At 41.5% G+C, this 21255-nt stretch overlaps 2 protein-coding genes across 3 annotated transcripts; both read left to right on the top strand.

The window, feature by feature from the left end:
* The first annotated feature begins 221 nt into the window (after positions 1 to 221).
* Positions 222 to 19668, top strand: LOC123751806 (cell growth regulator with RING finger domain protein 1). Of its 2 annotated transcripts, none has more exons than XM_045733890.2 (8): positions 222 to 620; positions 4793 to 4956; positions 5446 to 5579; positions 6887 to 7052; positions 8218 to 8374; positions 10211 to 10318; positions 13128 to 13277; positions 18369 to 19668. In XM_045733890.2, the coding sequence occupies exons 2-8, from the start codon at positions 4847 to 4849 to the stop codon at positions 18603 to 18605; spliced, it is 1062 nt and encodes a 353-aa protein (XP_045589846.1). In that variant the 5' UTR covers positions 222 to 620; positions 4793 to 4846; the 3' UTR covers positions 18606 to 19668. The 2 variants fall into 2 exon arrangements, with proteins under 2 accessions (XP_045589846.1, XP_045589853.1); XM_045733897.2 differs by lacking the exon at positions 222 to 620 and adding an exon at positions 657 to 784.
* On the top strand, positions 2333 to 3391 carry LOC138370394 (trichohyalin-like). Its single transcript, XM_069334752.1, has one exon. The coding sequence runs from the start codon at positions 2333 to 2335 to the stop codon at positions 3389 to 3391; it is 1059 nt and encodes a 352-aa protein (XP_069190853.1).
* Positions 19669 to 21255: the final 1587 nt, after the last annotated feature.

Below are 21255 nucleotides of genomic sequence, written 5' to 3'. Positions count from 1 at the left end.
TATTATTATTATTTAAACAGAACGCAGTTAATTACTAGATAATATTTATTATGTACTTTTAATTAAAATATATAAATACGAAAATAAATAAACCTCATATAAGTCAAAAGAAAATAAAAATTGTTGTCGTATCCCAAATTGTATTTTTTTTTACCTGAATTTGCCCGAATTTACCTGAGGGTTCCTAACACACTAGTGTAGTCGCCTCGTCGTGTAGACGTCGACAACAGGAAGCCGATGGCTTGTCAAAGGTCTACTATTTGTTCTGATGAATTTTTCCCCAACTGAATTTTACAATTTAGCAGTTTTGGCATTTACGGCTTCGGCGGGTAGGTAGTTCAGGTGATCTAAGAGCCACTAACACTAGTGGCTCTCGACGAGTACAGGAAGCCGGCGGCTTGTCAAAATTCCTCCCATTAGCTCAAGCTAAATAATATACGAAAGGGTTCCCAATGTACAAAATTGAATGAAATGTTTTAGTACGAAACGGCCGGCACCCCATAAAGGTTATATACGAATCGACGAGGAGCCGCCTGAGTGCCACCGTACACTGTCCGGGGGCGCTGGCACCCTCCTCCAGGCTAAATAACCCGCCTCCAGTGGGTCCTCTGTGCTGCTGGGTATGTTGTCTACTGTCATTGATTGATTTCTCCCTCCCCGAAGCCACTTTAAGTGGAAGAATTCGTCTTATAGGGGGGCAAGATGTAGGAGAACTTGCAGGAGGACAGCGTCCGGACGACAAGTACCTGGGCGTCTTGTACCGTCACGTCTTGAGATATTAGAAGTATGTGTAGCATATTAAATCCCACATTATTTGAGGTAGGAAGGGAGGAGAAGTCTCGGGAGAAAGCGCCAAGCCATTATGACTATAGCACTGGGAAGGGGTCAGGATAAGGATTTGGGATGGGACGGTGGAAAGGAATGGTGCCCAACCACTTGTGGATTGTCGGGGATTGAACGTCGACCTGCATGAAGCTCTACCGTCCACCCCAAGTGGTTATTTGAGTTAGGAAAGAACTTCTTTTCAAATGCAGTGGCACCTCGACATACAATTGCCCCTACTTACGATAATTTCGAGTTACGATGTAAATTTCATCGAAAAACGCGACTCGACATCCGATGGTGTCGTCGACTTCTGATATTTGTTGGTACACGTTCGGGTCGACCGAGCGCGTGATTCCCAGTTACGCGGCCGACCTGCCTCGGTTAACTACAGCTGCTAGCTTAATGACGATCGCGTCTATAAGAAATTTCGCTTTTGTGGTGATTTTTTGCATTTTGAACATTAAAGTAATTATTATATAACACGCCATGAGTCCCAGGAAAGTCAGTGGTAAGGCTCAACATATGAAAACCCATGTAAGGATGACCATAGAGCAGAAACAAGAGTACAGAATGTCTCTTCCTCAACAGTTAAGAAAATGTGTGCAGCATGGGAAGAATTGCAAACCTTTGCTGAAACGACTCGCCCATATCAAGCTGCAGTAGGTCGTTGCCTTAACCTATTCAATGCCACTGTGATGCATCATTACAGACAAATGTTAAAACGAAGGGGAAAACAAATGTCTCTTAACAAATTTGTAGTGAGACAAACAAGCACTGAACCACAACCAGGTCCTAGTGATATTCAGGCAAAACGTAGGAGAGAGAGAGTACCCCAGAGAAAACATCACTGCCTGATGTGATAATGGAAGGGGACTCCCCTTCCAAACAGTAACAACTCTCCTCCTCCCCCCGCATCACCATCTTCCATATGCCATCGAGAGCCCTGCATAAAGGTAAGATCAACTTCGGTACTGTATTGTAGTTAGAAAAAAACATTGTGTTCAGTATAAAATGTATTTGTATGTTAATATTTTGAAGAGTGGGGAACGGATTAATTCTAATTCCTTTATTTCTTATGGGAAAAATTGCTTCGACTTACGATCTGTCTCTGGGAACGGATTAGCATCGTAAGTCGAGGCCCCATTGTAATTACCTAAGCGTAGTTACAGGATGAGAGCTTTGCTGGTGAAGTCCCGTCTTCCCAGCACTTTGTCATATAACACTTTTAAATCGTTATTTGTAATGTTATTTTATGTTATGTAATAAAATGTTATGTGTAAAATGACATAAACTCGAGGAGTTGTAAATTGTTAATTCTTTGTTTGATATATGTTAGTCTGTTCACAAAGTGCCAACTGTGTCTTTGGGAGTCTTCCTAATGGGTGGGGTTGGTGTTGTACATTTATTTATTTTTTATATATTGATTTATATACAAGAAGGTACATTGGGTTCATGAGATTACAGAGACTTGAAGTTTTACATTCCTGTAAAGCCACTAGCATGCATAATGCTTCAGGCAGAACGAGTCGCGGAACGATGCGTTCGGGTAGAACAAGCTGCAGAACGGCGCGTTCGGGCAGAACGAGCTGCAGAACGGCATGTTCGGGCAGAACGAGCTGCAGAACGGCATGTTCGGGCAGAACGAGCTGCAGAACGGCGCGTTCGGGCAGAACGAGCTGCAGAACGGTGCGTTTGGGCAGAACGAGCTGCAGAACGGCGCGTTCGGGCAGAACGAGCTGCAGAACGGCGCGTTCGGGCAGAACGGCGCGTTCGGGCAGAACGGCGCGTTCGGGCAGAACGAGCTGCAGAACGGCGCGTTCGGGCAGAACGAGCTGCAGAACGGCGCGTTCGGGCAGAACGAGCTGCAGAACGGCGCGTTCGGGCAGAACGGCGCGTTCGGGCAGAACGGCGCGTTCGGGCAGAACGGCGCGTTCGGGCAGAACGGCGCGTTCGGGCAGAACGGCGCGTTCGGGCAGAACGGCGCGTTCGGGCAGAACGGCGCGTTCGGGCAGAACGGCGCGTTCGGGCAGAACGGCGCGTTCGGGCAGAACGGCGCGTTCGGGCAGAACGGCGCGTTCGGGCAGAACGGCGCGTTCGGGCAGAACGGCGCGTTCGGGCAGAACGGCGCGTTCGGGCAGAACGGCGCGTTCGGGCAGAACGGCGCGTTCGGGCAGAACGGCGCGTTCGGGCAGAACGGCGCGTTCGGGCAGAACGGCGCGTTCGGGCAGAACGGCGCGTTCGGGCAGAACGGCGCGTTCGGGCAGAACGGCGCGTTCGGGCAGAACGGCGCGTTCGGGCAGAACGGCGCGTTCGGGCAGAACGGCGCGTTCGGGCAGAACGGCGCGTTCGGGCAGAACGGCGCGTTCGGGCAGAACGGCGCGTTCGGGCAGAACGGCGCGTTCGGGCAGAACGGCGCGTTCGGGCAGAACGGCGCGTTCGGGCAGAACGGCGCGTTCGGGCAGAACGGCGCGTTCGGGCAGAACGGCGCGTTCGGGCAGAACGGCGCGTTCGGGCAGAACGGCAATTACATGCTGCTTTGACAGTTATATTCACACAGGATGAGTGATGCTGGTCAATGGCCCTCTAGCACAAAGTATCATATTTTTAATTGATATACTGTATTATTTTTTTTTCATGGGATGTCGAATTGGAACCAGGTAGTGTGATTCATACTCCTCGGTAATAATTTTAATTATAATAATTATAATTTATTTATAATTCATATCATATAATGAGTAATATTGTGATCTCTTCTTTATTTGAGGTAAATGTTAACAAACAATATAAGAATATGTTGAAATGTATGCTGTTGATAAATGGGTAAAGTTAGATAAATAAGTTTCTAATTAATATTTAATAATAATTGATTGTGTCGGGGGACAGGAAGCCAGAGTGTATTCATACATTTGGGTTTTATCAAGTTTTTTATACACGTTTTACCATATGCAGTTAGTGGTATATAGTTAGTAAAGTAAGTTAAGTGAAGTAAAGTAAATTTTATTCAGGAAAGTATATACATAGTTGATTTACAAACATAATGATGGATTTATAGATAGAGCTAGTACAGTACATACAATACCTAAAGCCACTAGTACGCATAGCGTTTCGGGCAAGGTGAGGTGGGGAAAAAACACTTAGACTAAAACTTAATAGTAATTGAGCTTAAAGTATAAAATGCGTTGAAAAAAATAAAAGATAAAAAAGGGGGGAACATGGTAGCAAATAGTCAATATACAAGTTGGTCAACAAACAGCATTGTTTAAAATAGTAAGATATGGGTTGCGTTGCTTACAGTAATGGGCTCGGAATCAAGACCCCCCTAAATGTCATTTCAGCCTTACAATTTATATTCTGTTGCGCTACAGCAGTCGTTGTTTACCAGATACTTAGGAAAGCTATTAATGCTCGTGGTGGACTGAAAAGTAGTCGTATAAAGTATACTGGAAAGCTCATTACACGAGTCTAAAGAGGGGACACTATGAAATGTCTTGAGAATGGATAAAGTGGTGGTTTGTCTCATGAATATCCAGATGCCTAATTGCTGGCACCCAGTGGGTGAGACTTATCCATTTGCAATGGAGTTTTATAATATAAATTAGTATCAATAAATGTTCAGAATAAGGCAAATGGTATAAGGATTCACATGTAGAATCATTAATAATAAAGCCCAAATAAAAACACATACTAAAGGATATAGACTAAATAAATTTAGAATTAGACAAGAAATACTATAGGTTAACATAGGTTTAGAAATTGTATTAAACTTCTATGGAAAAAGTCACTAAGTAACATTGTAGAAACAAACTCGCTGAAAAGTTTTACAGTAATTAATAGTTGGATTAATACAAGCGGTAGTTGAATTTAAATGGGAGGCATCTTGTTTTGGTCAATAAGCCTTTAGCCGATTCCTTATTTTTTGTGGTCTAAGCTCTGCAGGCACAAGCTTAACTTCCCATTTTTCTTCCAGATGGTAAGAGCTTAAGCTGTAAACTAGGAAGAGAACAGTTGATTGTAGCAGAACATGGTTGCAGTATTGACAGCTGCCCTAATGACTGCTGCCGAGATATCCAATCTCTTTTCGGTGATCGGCGTAGTAATATGCTTTGTGTGCATGGCAGTTTTCATCATGCGGTAAGACTACATTCATTCCATTTAGATGAGAATCATTTAAAATAAAAAATGACATTAGGAATTCTTTATGTATTTGTTATATGTTGTTTGGTATTGTTGTGATACCACACTCTATCCTTCTTTGGGAGTTAAACACACACCTACAGCTAATATAAGGGACTGTAAAGGTACATTTTATTTGTTGTGATGTCTAAATTTGATTGAATCTGGTGTTAGGTTATATCTGGGTATATACAAGTGCATGTATCTGGGTATACAAGATGGCACTCGGAGCTATGGGCGCATGTGATCCCTCGATTGTCGTGGCCAACCCCCCCTCCAAAACATGTTGATGAGCATCACTCAGTCTGATAAGAAGTGCTCTTTAGCTGAGAGTATTCAGTATGCCATGCTAGCTCTCATTGGCCCGTGACAACAGTGTTTTAAATAGATGCAAAATTGAGTGAGACCTCGTACCAATTTTTTATTTTTATTTGTGACTCGTTGCAGGTTACAAGGCGAACATTTTTTCGGAACTTCTGTTGTGCATGTTGCTCAACCACCTGTGGCCCAAGTAGCATTCCAGAAAGTTGCTGTTCCATTTTCTCTTGAGCTACACAAACCTAGAGATGCATCGTTCACTGGTACGTACTGCATTCAAGCAGATTGGTGGACCTTATATACTGTACCTGTACTGTATTAAGTAGATGCCAGAAAGGTGCTTATGTATGAAGGTGTGTGGGATGGGGTTTTAAGGGCATGGGCACTTAATATAGTCCTTCTCCCTAGTAGTCACCGTGGTGTAGTGGTAAGACACTCGCCTGGCATTCCGCGAGCGCTTTGTCATGGGTTCGTATCCTGGCTGAGGGAGGATTTACTGGGCGCAAATCCTTAACTGTAGCCTCTGTTTAACTCGACAGTAAAATGTGTACTTGGTTGTAACAACGATTCTTCGCGGCGGGGATTAGTGCTTTTATATTATTTTCTTGATGCTGGAAGTCTCCATGCAGTACTCTTTTTGTATATCTTTCAATATGAATACAATTGCAACCTTCTTATGTATATATAACATAAAAATAACACTACAGTCTGTTTATTCATAAAGGCTATATGTTGTATTGTGAATTATACAGTATTTTGAATGGACAAGTGATATTTAGAAAGTTTTATTATATAACACCTGTAAACGCATTTTATTATATTGCTCTCCGTTTTTTTTCTTAGGGCTCATGCCTCCTACCCCATGAAAGTGGGAACTGTAGTAATGAATCTCATTATGTATCATTTTCCTATGTAGTGTAATAGTGATGTACGGTACAGTACTAGAAATTAGTTGAGTGAGAGTGTTAAGAATGTGGGTAAGGATTGCCCTAAGAATTAAGCATGAATGTTGTCACTTTCATATCTTGTGCGTGGGTTGGGTTATGTTTTCAGCCACATTATTGTGAATTATTCTCTGCAACAGATCTTGTATGCTCCGTTCATGTTATAAAGAGGTAAATCAAAGTCTAACCAAATCAAAGATGGGCTTAGATGCTATCATTGCAAGATAGAATCCTATACATTTGAGTGATTCAACCTGCTGATGTTTTATATGATAGGCTTATAAATCATATCATGTTAATTCATGATAGTTAAAAAGTAGAAAGAGGTATGTGCATAGGAAATTGGCCTACGTTAGGATGTGTTAAAAAAAAAAACTGTAGCTGTTTAACAGTACGTACATGTATTGTCATTTTATATTCTGTTTGGTAGTTCTATCTAATTATCTAATAACCTTAACTTAAAATGCTTTCTGATAAGGGGATTCTTAAATATGTTTGGTTCTTGTGTGTGTTAAATGCATATTTACAAAATTGTATGGGGATTGTTTCGATTTGTTGAAAATGAAGATCTGAAGGATATAGTTTGATAACTGACTGGGTAATATTATTAATGTGTTCTTTTGCAGATGTTCAGTTAAAGTTACGTAGTGAGGTGTCGTATGTTCTGCGGAGCTACTGGGGAGTACCATCTGATCATCTACACTCTCTCCTGCTAGCTCCTTGGTCAGGATTCTTCACTCACTTAATTGAAAAACCTTCAATTAGGGCAGAAGTCATCGATAAGGTCTTAAGGTACAGATATTTTGGTAATGTTATTTAAGCATTAGTGTATCATTTGCTTTGTAACAGGAGTTGTAATTGTGGCAGATCTATGTTAGCTGCTTCTCGGCCAAAATAGATTATTTGTTTAGTAAAAATCGGTAAATAATTTAAAGAAATTTGGATCGGATGCTGTACCTGTTTTTGAGTTTCGTTCTCAGTATTCTGGACTCTTCAACCTAACATGGTTGACAAGTTATCGTTTAAAGTCCCCCAACATAGCAATTGCACCCCTCCAGGACATGCCCTTCTGAATATATTCGTAAGTGTGAGTGCATCATCATTCTCTCCCCAAATACGGACAAATGGGAAATATTAGTAATCCACATAACTAGTGCTGTTCTGCTTGGTACGTAAAATATTTGTTGTTTCTCACAGTAATATATCGTATTTCATCTAGCTTTTTTAATTTACAGTTTAATCAAATAATTGATAAATTTATGCTATGAAATTTTGGCTTGAAGGTGGCAGTGGCAGCTGATCAGTTGTGAGGTAGGAAGCTTTGTAAGGGGGATATACTATGGCCTTTCACTGTGCTTATGCTCTGTGATGATAGGGGTGAACCAATGTCAGACATTTGCTAATATCATCAAGATATTTTGTGTGGTGATTCGGGAAGGGAGTTCTCTGAACCTATTTAAAATAAAATCAATCTGATGAACAAATCCACAATTCTGTGTGTAATAAATCTGATGTTTGGTTTACATGTTAATTGCAATATATGCTTGGCCATTGGCTTAAAGTTGAGAGAAAATGGGCAGTGATAGGGAAGGACAAATGAGCCGGTAATACACAGCAGTAACTTAGCCAACATGTTGTTTATGGCATTGTAAGAGCTTGAAATCAAAGATTTTGTCATTGAATACTTAAGGCTCCTGTATATTTGTTGAATAGTTGTAATAATACCGTATTATACTTCTTCTGTTAGTGAAATTGCAACATGTGGAAAAGATATTAGCATGATATACATTAGCATGATATTAGCATAATATAATTCAATGTATCTTTATTGTAATTTATTATCTTCTCAGACTGTGTTTAGCAACATTTTTGTATTAATGGTGCCTTGCTCTTATCACCTTCTGGTAATTATTTTGAGTGGAGTACACTTTTACCTTAATTTAGTTTTTTCCTTCAGAAATGACATTAATGAAGAAACTGTGTGCATAAAACAAGTTAACTTGTGTTCTGGTGCTTCCCCATTATCTCTCGGAGAGTCTCCTAGACGAAATTACCCCCTAGTTGTGTGCATGGTGCGCCAGGATTCTGTTCAGGACACCAGTGAAAATGGAGTGGTAAGGACATAATCATCTTTTAATAAGTCACTTGACTGTCAGATATTTAAGGGTTATTAGCATCATAGCTATAATATTCTTATATGTTATTTGTAGCATAGGAATGGTGCCGTCACACTGCTCACGGGTGCAGTCGGCTTTGAGTTTCCTGTGGTCAAGGGTCGGGAAATTTGTCTGGGATCTCATTTTCTGTGTGTTATCTACACAAAAGGTCAAAGGCCTTCCAATGCTTGGAAACTGTGAAAAGGGGGTAATGGTGGTGATGAATTTTAAACTTTATTACTAAAAAGGAGTTACATATAAGATACAAAGTTGATTATGATAAGTTGTCGAGTTCCTCCAGCTATATACATGCATAAATATATGTGAACACTTCACATTTTGTAATGAAGATCAGTGTTATATTGTGTAGCAGCTATAATTATTATTATATCAACAATTTAAAAATGTTATCTCATTTAGTTTGAAATATTATGCTTGCAATCTTGTATATTATTCTCTCATTTTTTTTTTGTATGTTATGCCTGGAGTTCTCTGTATATTAGTAGCTTTCTGGGGAAGCTCCCTTTTCCCTGGTTGCTCCCTGAAGCTATCTCACTGAGATTGCTCCTGGCTTCTAAGTCACATCAGTCGTGGGAGTTCTGTTTGGCCTACCAGAGACCATTTATCCTGGCTGGCTTGGCTTGCCTTTTTTTTTCCCTTTGGAGCCTGGCAGGGGTTCTGTTGCTCCCGTATACTGGATTGGCATAAGGCGAGTTATGATTTTTGGGTGGTTCTCCTTTTTACCACTTGACAACTGCCTGTTTGCTCTGGCTCCCTCCAAAGATGTGGGCAAGTGGCAGGTCCACATGCAGCTGCCTTTGCTTTCTGGTCAAGGGTCAGAAAGGTGCCCCTATTGTGGAAGATCACAGGCCTCATTCTCACTTGGTGGTGATCTTGCATTTTTGGGCCCTTCGTGAGCTTATTACTCATTGGCTACAGGAAGATGTGGAATTAATTGGTCTATTGTCAGGTGTAGAGGTCTTGTTGCCTGTGGTTTTGGTAGCCTTGCCTAAGATGTTCGCATTCATCGTATGCGAGGATGTGGCAACATTTTACTCATTCTGCCATACTTGTCGGCAGGCTGTACTGGCCTAGTCTTTAGATTCGGTCTGGTTCTTAGCCCTTTTGTCCTTTCTTACTTGCCTCTCCTCCTTTTGGAGGACTTTGTGGTTCAATTCCTTTCCATGGCTGCTATATTTTGCAAGCTTATCAGTCAGTTATTAGTGTCTTGGGGTTCTGTCCCTTGTTTTAAGGTAAAACAAGCAAGGTAAGGTTTAAGGTAATGGCAGTAAGGTTTCATATTGCCATCTTTCATATTTCACACGATTGTTTCTCATCCTTCAGCTAGATATGTGAGAGCAAGAACATTTTTCTTGTAATAGTACTGGGTTTATTCTTAACTGCTGTAATGTTTTCTTTTGTCAGCCTTAATAATTATAAATTCAGATGTGTACTAATTCAGAATCTCATACCTGGAGAGGGTCATGTTTCCCTTGATAATTGCACTGCCCTTTGGTACATATGAAAACTTTGTTCTTAATTTATCTTCACTTTTCAGTGTTACTACTGCCTGTTCACTGTTCTCAAGAAATACTGTGCTTAACTCATAGTTATCCAGGAAAACTAAATTTCAAGCTTCTCCTTATAGAGGAAGCTGTACATTTAATAACAACAATGTCTATACACTATAAAGTTAACTAAACAAGATTTGCTGTGTGCTGTCATTTTTCAGCTTGATGCATGACTGCAGTGTATTGTGTACTGATTGCAAATGTTTTCTTGACTATATTTTAGGGGGCACTGATTACCATCATCCATATCAAGGATTCTGAATGTCAGATCCCTACATGCATCCTCCATCAGTACCTGAAGCAGTACAATGGTCAACTCACCAAACTCAAGGTAAACTACCCAAGTGTATTCGTGCTTCTACAAACTAGTTAGAATGAAATTTGATGCTGAAGCTTGTGTTACCTGTTAAAATTAATTTCTAGAATCATATTTAAGCAGGAACCAAAAAATAAGAGAATCCACCTTTATTGAGCTAATGAGATTATTTATTGAACAGAAGAAGGATATTATTGTGAATCCCAGTAATTCCCTGTTTCATCACTGAAGTGCTAAGTGGCTCTATCCTCAAGACTACCACTATATGCCAGTCACTTGTAATCAGTGGTTCCTACCAGGACTGTTTTCTAAGAGAAGTTCCGGATCAGCCGGGCTGTGGTGGGTATGTGGCCCTGCGGGCCACTCCAAGCAACAGCCTGGTGGACCAAACTCTCACAAGTCGAGCCTGGCCTTGGGCCGGGCTTAAGGAGTAGAAGAACTCCCAGAACCCCATCAAGCAGGTATATGTGGGCCTGAGGGCCGCTCCAAGCAACAACCTGGTGGACCAAACTCTCACAAGTCGAGCCTGGCCTCGGGCCGGGCTTGGGGAGTAGAAATCCCAGAACCCCATCAAGCAGGTATCAAGCAGAGAACTAGCATTACTAATACTTCATTGGAGCTTTCTCTGCTCACACTCAGGCTTCTGCATTGTCCAACACAAATTTGCAAATGTCATTGTAGAGCCCAATTGCTGCACTGCACTGTTTGTAACGAATGTCCCCAAGTGTAGAGACTTTCTAATACTCCACTATTCACTTGTTTCACTGTCTGTCATTGGGTATCAGAATTGCAGGTTGCTCTTGGATACAACTTCATTGGATTCCTTACCTCAGTAATACCAGTCCTTCCTTTGGCTGGGACTGTCCTCAGAAAATGTGCCACATTCTGAGTAAGCTGAAGAGTGACCCCACATGGGCCCTCTGCACAGTGTCTGCTCAGCTGGGCATCTTGACGTTATGTTTTTGGTCCCAGACTGTTGCCGATACAACAGCTGCACTTTTTCTTGCAACTTCTGAAGAGAAAATGACAAAATAAACTTCACTGAGGTTGACTAGGGTGCTCATTGTGAGGATACAAGGCCCACAGGAATCTACAAAGTCATTGCTTGCCTCACAATCGATGATTTATAACAAAATCCTGGAGCTTGTGGTCCGAGTACCTGGAATTCTCTGGACTGTGTAACCCAGCTGGTTTTGGGCCATATCATACAGCTGCATTCCCTAGTTTTTGTCAGACCATGCTGTGGGGCTGAAGCCAGGCATGTTGAACTGGTTAGAGCCAAGCTGCATTGGTCTGGCTGGCATCAAATTGTGTTAGTCCAGCTTACACTGGGATGCATTGGTCAAATTGGGAATGTGCCCTCAGGGCCAACTGGTTCTCAGAAACAAGGGCTGGCATTTATTTTTCCATTTTGGTGAGTAGTCTGTGGGCTGGGTAGGTCACCAGTCTCCAGGCTTTATTGCAAAGTCAATTGAGCTGGGCTCTGTTGTCTTGACTGGTTTCTGCTGGTGGCCTTTTTTTCTCATGGGGACATTACCTCGTATCGCCTAGGTGCCATTTTGGGCTTGGGGCTTTTGGGCATGTTCTTGTGTGGCCGAGGCCTCTGTCCTTATGGTCTTTGGCCTTGTGCTGTCATTTTTCAGCTCAGTGCATGACTGCAGTGTATTGTGTACTGATTGCAAATGTTTTCTTGACTATATTTTACCCTTTTGTCGTTTGCCTCCACAGATCGGTGAAGGCCATCATTCCTGCTTTCATTTCAGGTTCTCTTATTATGGCCAACTTCCTCTTTCGAGGCTCATGTATATTTATTTATTTATTTATATTTATATATATATATTTATTGGATCTACTGAGGGAGCTTTGAAAACTCCAGAATTTAATGTAATGAAATGGCTCTTTCAGGTGGGCCACTCAGTACTTTCCATGTCCCTGTCTTGTTCCCTCTGGGAAGGGAAGGGAAATATGAGAAAGTGCACATGGAAGGGCTCAGGATAAGGATTTGGATGGGACAGGGAAGAAGAATGGTGCCCAACTCTTGAACGGTCGGGGACTGAACGCCAACATGCATGAAGCAAGACTGTCAATACTGTCCAGTTCCTTGTGGGAATTGGTGGGTTGTCTCCTGGGGCAGCTTATGAATAAGTTTGCAGGCTGGCCAAGACCCAGAATCGCTTAGGAGGCCATCTGGTGGCGAATTTTCCCAATGTAATGATGGTGTGCATTCATTTTGTTAGGATTACAAATTTCTCCAAGCATTTGGCAGTTCTTGGCCACTTTAGCTTTCTGGTAGGCTTTTGGCTCGGTTCTGTAGTGATCTATGATCACAAGGCTTCCCATCACCTCTTCAAAGTGAATCAAATCCTGGCTCGGGTCCCCTGGTAGACACTTGTGGGTCTTCAGAGATCTGGTGTGTTCCCTGAGGCTTGTATTTTACCAGGTTGGTGGCATTAACCACTGCACTGCGCAAAATGCCTCTAGGCGCTCTGAGAATTGTGCTAATTTTTTTTTAATTAGGGTATATTTTAATGTTTTTTTTTTTATGTTTTCATTACTTTTTGTGTTTTTAAATGAAAATATGTAGTTTAGTTTGGAAACATTTTGACATTAACTTTACCTGAATATTTATGAAAACAACAAAAATATGTCCCTGACAATTGAACTAAGAAGTTTTTGCCGAAACCAGGTGCGCAGTGCAAGGGTTAAGGAGCTATTGAGTGGCCCACCAGAAAGAGGTATTTCATTACTTCACTGCATATTTTGTTACAGTCAACTATGAATGAATAAATACAGGCTAACTTACAAAATTTCAACTTGTTTCAAGGCTCTGTACACTCAAGTGAGTAATGAAAGTCAAGAAGGAGGTGATAAGACTGGTGGTTCCTCCAAAGAAGTAACTGTAACCGATTCTCCAGACAGTAGTACATATGATGAGGTTGAAATACCCTTAGAGGAAGCCTGTGTTGTGTGTCAGGTAAGCTAGTGATCTTTTGTCTTGCACGTTTGGTAGTATCTCTTGTTCTGTGGTCAGTTTTCAAGTATTATTTACATTTTTTTATGCACAGCTGTAGTATATTGTATACTAACAAATTAGGAAATGGGGGAACTTTTGACAAGCCACCAGCTTCCAGTCCTCGTCGAGGCGTACTAGTATTAGTGGCCTCTCGGGTAAACTCGGGTAATACTGTCATCATGTTCCAGATGCACAGCCTATCATTATGGTCTCCACACTTGACCACTGTCATAAAATATAGTAACTCTATACAGTATTATTAATCATCAAGATATAACCATAAAATATACACCAATATTGTTTAAAATCTTAGTGTAAATAAACAACATAAAGTTAAGACTTAGTTTAATGTTCTTAAGTGTAACTTATTTTTATATATTTTGTTTAATTATTTCTTGATAATGAATCTCAAACTCATATGAAATGTTATACAGGAACTTTGAGTGATATTAGAGTACTTTTTCTGGGACACACTCTGTAGCTTCCAAAACTAATTGCTATTTCAGCGATACTTTAGCAACGTGCACCAGTCTCCAGAGCTCCACCCTTGCCTGCTGGGAGCCAGGACCAGAATCTGGCTGTCACTGTGTGAAGAGAGGGAAATGCGAGATCAAAAATCAACCCAAAAAGGAAAAAAACCCATCGGAAAGCACAAGCACAAGCACAACAAAACAAACAACTGCTTGAAGAAACTTAGGTACCAGAAGGTAACTTAAGTAAACTATTTCCTGCAATGTAAACTAAAAGTGCTGCACATGACGGTGCAGCCGGTCGGCCGAGTGGACAGCACACTGGACTTGTGATCCTGTGGTCCCGGGTTCGATCCCGGGGGCCGGCGAGAAAAATGGGCAGAGTTTCTTTCACCCTATACCCCTGTTACCTAGCAGTAAAATAGGTACTTGGGTGTTAGTCAGCTGTCACGGGCTGCTTCCTGGGGGTGGAGGCCTGGTCGAGGACCGGGCCGCGGGGACACTAAAGCCCCGAAAGCATCTCAAGATAACCTCAAGATATATGACCTCAAATGGGTCACTCTCTCTCAGACTCCTTTCTCACTGGCCTGGTTATAGCTTCCTAGGCACGAAGTCTTTGATGGGGACCCATCCTCAGCTTTACACTTACACTAAGTGGTGTTGGCTATCCCTGGAATATTAGTTTTGGAATGATAGGGGAGGCTTTTGCTTTGTTAGTGTTCCCTTTCCCCTTCACAATTGCGTTTTATTTCAGCCACTTGATTCCTTGTCCAACTTTCCACATGATTGCCTTAGCCTAGGTACACCTGTTGCTGCCGGCAGATTCTTGGATGGTGTCCCTGGACCTATGGGATGAATATTGGCCCATTTATCCCCTGTTCAAGGACTGGTTAGAATTTGTTGTGGAGCATCAAGCTTACCACTGGGCTTTCCTGTTCAGCTTTAATCTGGCTTGCTGGATTTTTCACAAAGTTGGTGCATGTAGTAATTTGTTACCTTTGGGTATTAGAGATTTGTCTTAGCCTACCTCGACAACTGTTCGGTTTGGGCTTCTAGCAAGTCTGCGAGCGAGGGACCTGGTTGTCTCCAAGCTCACCAGATTGAGATTTCTGTGGTGATTTCCTCGTCACAGACATCTCGGCATTGGGATGGGCTTTTGTGACCAGCACTCACTTGGCTGCTTAGGGCTATTGAGCAAGTCCTTTACATTATTGTGCGTGAATTAGCTGCAGTTTGCCACACTATGCAGTTACTTTGTCTCCCAGTGGACTCTGTGATTCTTTTCCACTTTGCTTTGCTTTGATGTCCAAAGAGCTTGGAAAGGATGTGGGAGGAAGAAGGATGGGGCGATGAAATTCTTGGAAGAGGATTTGGATGTGGAGAGAGGAGGCTTGAAAGTTCGGTGGCCCGTCCACCTTGGATTGGAGATGTTTTTTCAGTCAAAGCCTGTAGCTTAAGTTCTTGGGCGGCAGGAGGCTAGTGGTGGGGCAGGGTGATGTCGTCCTGGTTCACTTGAGGTGGTCTGTCTGGCTTGGAGGAGGCGTCTTCCTTATTGAGGTGGTGAGAGGTAAGTTCACTGTTGCTTGGTGGTGTCTTGGCCAGGAGGTATTCGCATGTACTTCCCAAATGTTAGCTTTGGTATTGGTGTTCCTGTCGGGTCTTCATCTACTTCCAGGAAGGTCACTTGTCCCCTCTTGAAGTCGAATTTAGGGTCGATGTATCCACTCTCCAGGGCGCAGAGGTCTACATAATGTTCCACGGTCTCGTGGTGGACAAACACAGGGTAAGGAATGCTGGTCCTGAGCTGGTTGATGATCCTGTTGCATTCTAAGGCAATGACCATTCTTGTGCTTCGATTGCCGTTGAAAGTGCCACCGTGATTGAGGTAAAGTCCATAGCAGGGCACTTTCTTGCTTGATTTGCTTGGGTTTAGGTCGAAGTCTGGGGCCTCATATGTGAAGGTCTCAGCCAAGGCTTCTTGGAACTCTGCATCTGAATCTGATTCTGTTTCCACTTGCTGACTATTTGCTCTCCTTTTTGCTCTCATTTTCTTCCGTCTCCGGCTGGTGGGGGCAGGTGATGAGGTTGACTGGTCTGCTGTGGTGGTAGTCTGGGTGGATGCTGTTGCCTGGGTGACTTGTGCTGGGTACGACTCCGGTGGTGGTGGTTGCGGTATGACTGCGGTTACTGTTGGTGTTGGAATTTCGTCTGTTTGGGTTGAAGCAGCGTTGTGATGTTGAAATAGGTCTGCTGGTATCAACATTGTAGGCAGGTTGTTCTGGGCGAGCAGCCTGTTCAGTACTCTCACGTATTTTGCGTTGTCTGTTCCCGCCTCTCTCTCAGCTACACTGATCAGGCATGGGATGAGAGTGGTGTTGGTCGAGGCCGCTGATTGGTTGACAGTCAAGTTGGTTGGCTGAGCTGCAGTCGCCTGTGTCCTGGGACCCCATTGGGGGGTGGTCTGGCCTGGTGTGGACGTCTGTGTAGCAGGAGCAGAAACGTTGGGAAGCACTGGAAACGATGTAGCTTGGATATTGAAGCTCGCCGGCTGATTGGTTGTTGGGTTGGCAGTTACTGTTTTATTTATTTCATCTAGTCGTACTTGGCAGTCCATGGAGACGGCGATGTGAGCTCCTCCACAATTGAGGCACAGTTTGGTGGTTGACCGGCAGGTTTTGAAGTGATGATCTTGGGTACAAATGCTGCATTTAACCTCTGCTTGTTGGCAGTTCTTGGTATCATGATCGTACTTGTAGCACTTAAAGCACTGGCGAATGTTGTAGTACCGTTCCTTCTTTACAGTGTCAGGTGTGATGGAAATATCCAGACATCTAAATCCATTTTCCACAGCTTGGGTTGCTGCAGCAGCTGTTGTGAAGGTGACCTTGAGAGTAGGCCTAGGGTTGTCGTTGTTCTTGATGACCTTGACTGTAGCAGCAGTCAGAGCCGGGTTTCTGGTGTTGATACTATCAAGTATGGTACCAGGGTCTTGGGTGGCGATGTAGACACTCGTGTGGCTGACGAAGATGGTTCGCTCAGCCAAGTAGCGTCGGTTAGGAGTGATGATCAGGTTGGAGTTTCGTAGGGCGTCCTGGTGTTCTGGTGCAAACAGTTGCTCCAGAGCTTGCTCGCTTGAATAAAGAAGTACAGCGCCGTCAGCATCGTCACGGATATCCAACGGGGCTGCATTCGTGATGTCAACGATTTTCCTTAGTAATTGGGGTCCGGTGTAAGTGGTTTCGTCACGAAACCGGACCTTTATGCGGTAAATCATGGCTCTACGTTGCTGCCTAATGTTTACCCACCCGGCAATGCTGGGTGCAGAGAGCCTGATCTAGGTTTTCGGTCTTTTCCACTCTGACTGCTTCCTAGCAGGTCATTGGGTGAACCAGTGGGGGAGGGGGGTGCTTTGGTCTCTTCTATTGTGGGGCTGGACCCTGCAGGTAGCTCGTCTTCTGGATTCTTGGGGTTTGGCTCTCTATGTATTTCACATACGGTCTCTTGTTTCTGTCTCCTTGCCACAGGTGGACCATCCATGACATGTTCTGTTGGCTTTGCGGGATGTTCTGTAGCCCTGTGGTAAATCTTTTCCTAATGGCATGGAGCCTATAGCTTCCATGTTACGTGGCCCCCATGCATTGGAGACGTGCTGAAACTGGATACGACTTAGGCTTTAGTAGCAGGATAAGGCACGTGCGAAATTCAATGGAGGCACTTGGGCACAATTGTATGGTTTGATACCAGTAACCCTTAATTCTTTTGTTAGAATGGGACATGGTGAAAAAGATTGCTTACAGGCTAGCAAACTACATCAAACCATGAGCACCCCTGTAATCTCTGACAGAAATATGGTGGGGTCAAGGCAAAGTTGCACCAAAGAATTTTCCTGACCAAATGAATGAAACAAAGGTCATGTAGCTCATTATCTCAAAGCTTGGAGCAAGAACTAAAATAAACAGCCTTGATCAGCAAAGCTCAAGCACTGTCCAGGCAGTGGAAAATAAACACCTTATCGAAAGATCAGGTGGATTAAATGAAACGTGGGAATGATGGATGCTAAGGAAAACATTAATAAGCTTAATAAAGGGATAACTATTGAGGCAACTAGGCCAAATCCAAGAAGCAGTTTTGTCAAATCAACACAATAAATGATAGTGATGGACATATGCTGATCAGCAAAGTTCCACTTAAGAAAAGGCACTTAAAAAAGCAACACACACACACGGCTAGACCTGGGGAGCAAAACCAGGAATCGGCAAAACTAATTGCATGAATCAAGCAGCCCACAAAATTTTTAAAAGTATTTCGAGAACTTTCAAAACCTAAGTAATATATCCAGAAGTTTTTTTTTTTTTTTTTTTAATATAATACTCTTGGAGGTCCCTTAATACAGCCATAAGTTCATTTTGTGTGATTCTGATTATGCTGTAACTCTCTTTCCTCACATGTAGTGAGGTCTAACTGTACGTTAAGTTTTTACATCACCAATTTTACATAATGATTTATTTATTCATAACAAATTCTTCAGGAGTTTAATTTATCTGCATTCTATATGACTTCTATTATATTGTATTTATTTCAGGTCAAAAGGACTACTCGTGCCTTTCTTCCTTGTCGTCATGTTTGTGTGTGTGATACTTGCTGTGGTCGCTTGGATAACTGTCCCATGTGCCGTTCTCGTATCCTTGCCTACTTTCTCACTGCTCCAGAAGACCCAGTGTCTTACGATGAGGAAGTTGTGGAAGAACTAGATCCACCCACAGCTTGGAGACGATTAAATGATGCAGTGAATCGTATGTTTGTTGCAGAAGAGCAATGATGAATCTTGGAAGTTTTAAGGCTCTGTGAAATTAGTAAAGAAAATATAGGTAATCTGTGATTAAATGTGCATTCAAGTAGAATTTAATATTTTTAGTTTACTGGTATATGGCTTTAAGTACAGTATGATTACTTTTCGTATGATTTATATGTGAAGTAGGGATACTGTGCTACAATTTGTAATTGATCTTCCTATCGATGAAATGTGAGTTAGTCCCTTAACCTGGCAGGTCACTCATGGGTTACTTCTCAACACAACTAAATTTAATTAGTGCAAAGAATGGTAGTTTTATTTTGTATGTAAGAAATATTTCTTTAATGGAGTTGTACATCATCAGAGTATAATCAGATCTTTCATTTTTGTGAGAGAAAAAAAAGACTTCTGTTTTCTTATATTTTTTTAAATGATTTAATGCACAAGTTGAGGTACTTACATGGGAAATTACCTGGATTTTCTGTCTTTCCCAACTGAATATATAACAAAAACCTGGCTGTACATTATATACATTCACACCGATTGATTAGTAGGGCTTTGAAGATGCATTCATTATTTAGCCCTCTAAGGGTCTTGAGAATTTTACATGCAGAAGCATACTTAAATAAGGTTTTTATTTATGTTAAAAAACTTAGTAAACCAGAAATTTGAATATTTAGAAAGCTATAGGCCTAAGATTTTATTTATTGTATTTATATTTGAATATATATATATATATGAATATATATAAAAGTTTCAATATATATATATATATATATATATATATATATATATATATATATATATATATATATATTTTTTTTTTTATTTGATAATATATATATATATATATATATTTTATTTGATAAAATTGCTCAGCTCTATTAATATTAGAGATGCTTTCATACAAATTATTTATAAAAAGACACGTTGGTAAAATAGTGAAGCAATTATATTGCTTGGCAAGTAAAGATAAATTCAGCGACTTAATTTTGTATCCTACTTTAGAGCAACTTGATCAATTTTGAATACCTTCCAAGAAATACTGTACTGTACAGTTGTTAGTACTTGTAATAAAATCTCTCAATTATATGAGTTTGTCCTTCGCATAAAGCAGTATAAAAGAGCATTACAAAATAGTGTAATATCACAAAGGAGAACCCGTCTTGTGGTTAGGGGCACTTTGATGATCTGAAGAGTAATTGAGAGGAGCTTATGAAACCTTTTTTTCTGGTTTAAGTTGAGGAGTAAGAAAGAGAAGACCTGGATATTCCACATTTCCCTTCATCTAAGTAAAATATTTCTTTGGCTGGAGAGGGATACAAAATTATAGGTTCAATGCAGCCTATATGAGTCACTTTGACTAGTGTCTTAATAGTGACTTAAAGGCGGCGTGGAGGGCATTTGTCCAGGGGGTTGGATGGTGGGTCAGACTAAGCATCTTGATACCATATGAAGCATCGATTTCACAGATTTGATCGCTTGCATATACACATGGGATATTTCCTTCCTTTTCCTTATGTTTAATAATTTTATCGTAGGATGGCATCTGAGAATGATACTCACAATTGACTTGATTCGGACGAACCGAAAAGTTGTCGTCTCCTCACTTTCTGGTGTGTGGTGTAGTCTTCATACTCATGGCTTTGTTTTGCATCTTTTCCAATCTTCCAAGCATTCTTTCAAGCACTAGAGCAAGCAAGGGTGCAGCATAAAGGTCTAATATCTTACAGCAATTTTGCAATTCAGACATTTGAGTCATAGCCTGCTACAATCTTGAGTCATGAGCCACTTTTCATCGATGACCTAGTCTAGCCACAACATGGCTGTACAGTGAGACCTCAAGGCAAAGATATTTGAATCTGGTTACATAGAAAATGGAATGGTGACTTCGATATACGAAAGGGTAACAAATCTAATCTGTACAATTATTGACCAAGTATGAAATCGGTAGTCGGAAAACCTATGGAAACAATATTCAGAGATATCACAGTGCACCACCTACAGAAACACTGATTATAGATTCCCACCATGGCTTTCAATGTGCACATTTGTGCTTAACGAATCTACTTTATTCCCAATATATTTTTTATATAATTAATTATAAAATGGAATTCTAACTTTTACTGGAACGCTTTTAAAATTTTGATCGGAAAATGTTGTGCTAACTCGTATACAATTCATATTGTTTGGTAACAAGTTTTCAAATCAGATTAACCTAAGTGTTAACAATTCCCAAATAATGTGAAAAATAGGAGGTAAATTCCTTGGAGTTCACATTGACAAGCTAAAAATCCAGTGCCGTATACAAAATGAGAAAAATGTATATAACAGAGTAGACATTCATTCAAAGATCAGATACTACATTCTGCCTTTGTAACACCATTATTCTCTCATCTATCCATATCTCGCCTATGGTATCATTGCCGCTGGGGAGTTGGTAATACTTTCCCTCTACAAACTGCACCAGGCAGTTGATATCCAAGTAGTACTGGGAATGTTGGATCTGATGTTACATGCTGTTACACGACTTGATAATTGTCCAAGACGGACCGAAACGTCATCGTTCTTCACTTTCTGATGTGTGGTTTGGTCATCATATCTTCAGCCACATTATTGTGACTCATCGTCTGCATCTCCTGTTTTCTGTCCTACATTGTGGCTTGTTTAACTTAAA

This window comes from Procambarus clarkii, chromosome 4 (genome assembly GCF_040958095.1).
Source record: "Procambarus clarkii isolate CNS0578487 chromosome 4, FALCON_Pclarkii_2.0, whole genome shotgun sequence".
In the NCBI taxonomy this organism is placed as follows: Eukaryota; Metazoa; Arthropoda; class Malacostraca; order Decapoda; family Cambaridae; genus Procambarus; species Procambarus clarkii.
The sequence above is the reverse complement of the archived record's forward strand: the minus strand, read 5'-3'. Positions and strand labels throughout refer to the sequence as shown.